This window comes from Dipodomys ordii, unplaced genomic scaffold (assembly GCF_000151885.1).
Source record: "Dipodomys ordii isolate 6190 unplaced genomic scaffold, Dord_2.0 Scaffold21, whole genome shotgun sequence".
NCBI lineage: Eukaryota > Metazoa > Chordata > Mammalia > Rodentia > Heteromyidae > Dipodomys > Dipodomys ordii.
In genome coordinates, this window is record NW_012267237.1 from 4,124,121 (window position 1) to 4,125,621 (window position 1,501).

The 1,501-nt window shown below is 53.6% G+C and overlaps 1 protein-coding gene across 1 annotated transcript in view; it reads right to left on the minus strand.

The window, feature by feature from the left end:
• Nucleotides 1–1,501, minus strand: part of Med10 (mediator complex subunit 10) — an 8,783-nt gene that overhangs the window by 6,002 nt on the left and 1,280 nt on the right. The window contains exon 2 of the mRNA XM_013013887.1: nt 578–661. Within this exon, the coding sequence (XP_012869341.1) occupies nt 578–661 (84 nt within the window). The remainder of the gene's footprint in view (nt 1–577; nt 662–1,501) is intronic.

Genomic DNA, 1,501 nt, shown 5'->3' on the forward strand with positions numbered 1-1,501 from the left:
TTTCCATTTCCTAACAAATGGGGCAATGTCATTCTTTCTGATGGAGGCATAGAATTCCATTGTGTATATATACCATTTTCTTGATCCATTCATCTACTGAGGGGCATCTGGACTGGTTCCATATCTTAGCTATGGTAAATAATGCTGCAATAAACATAGTGAGATATTTTTTCTTAAGTCTTAGTTCCCTGTGGGAAAATCCACAGCACCTATACTACACCTACCACACAGCAAGCACTCAAACATTGCTGTCTGAAGAAGTCACTGACCCCACAACTAAAGAGGTTCATGCCAGGTGCTGGTGGCTCACAACTGTAATCCTAACTGCTCAGGAGGGTGAGATCTGAGGATCTAAGCTCAAAGCTAGCCTGGGGCAGTAAAAGATTCTTACCTCCAACTAACCACCTTTTTAAAAAAGCCAGTAGAGCTGTGACTCAAGTGGTAGAGCACCAGCCTTAAGTGAAAAAGCTAAAGGACAGCACCCAGGCCTCCGAGTTCAAACCCCAGTATAGGCATTTTAAAAAAGGAGGAAAAAAAAGACATTTATACTGGACATTATATCAAGTGTGATACTTACTCAAAAACTTCTAAAGGCACAGTAATATCATGAAGCTGCTGTCGGCACTTATCAATATCCTGTAAGCCAGTAACAATAAAATTCCTGGAGGAATGACAGGAGGGGGCATTCAGTTAAGTCAGATGGCACACGCCTGACCACAGATCTCCTCTTTAACCCGGCTACACACAGGTCCTCCAGCTTAGGCACCAGATTCCAAGGATACCTTTCACTTATGAAATACTCTCAGATATCTGTGGGATTTCCTTCTAGAGGAGGAATCACCAATATGGAAGGAGAGAACAGGAGGGGAAATACTAGCCTTCTCTCCCAACAGCGACCCCAGTCATGGCCTTTCCGTAGAGAGCAGGGGAGGCAGGGCTCCAGCTGGCCGGTCCGCCTGGCTGACCTCCACTTAGGACCCACCTGGACCCCCAGCTGGCCCAGTCTCTTGACTGTTACCCCGGCGCCGGCGCGTGTGACCCACGGCAACCACCTGCACATCCATAAACCTCCCCTCCTCCGGGGATGTCGGCCATTCCAAGGCCTCAGTAAACAGAACCTAACAAACTCCGCAGCCTCTACCTCGCCCCTGCCAGGTCCCAGCAGCAGGTGGCTCGGAAGCCTGCCCCGGCCGGCCGACGGGCCGGCCTCCCCCGGGGTCGGGAGTGAGATCCTGGGGGTTCCCTCCAGGAGGGAGGCGCCCGCCGGCGGGGACTCCCCGGACAGAACCCCGAAACAGGAACGATCTTCCCGCCGCGTCGAGAAAGGTTCCAGCGAGGCCGGGAGGGACCCCGTGGTCTGGATAGGAGCACGACCAAGAACCCCCCCCTCCTCCCCGGTCCCCCACTCCCCTCCTCCTCCGGCCACCAGCCCGGGCCTCACCCCGGCTCCCCCCCAAACCTAACCCCTCTCAGCTTCACCCAAGCGGCCCCGACCTGTCCC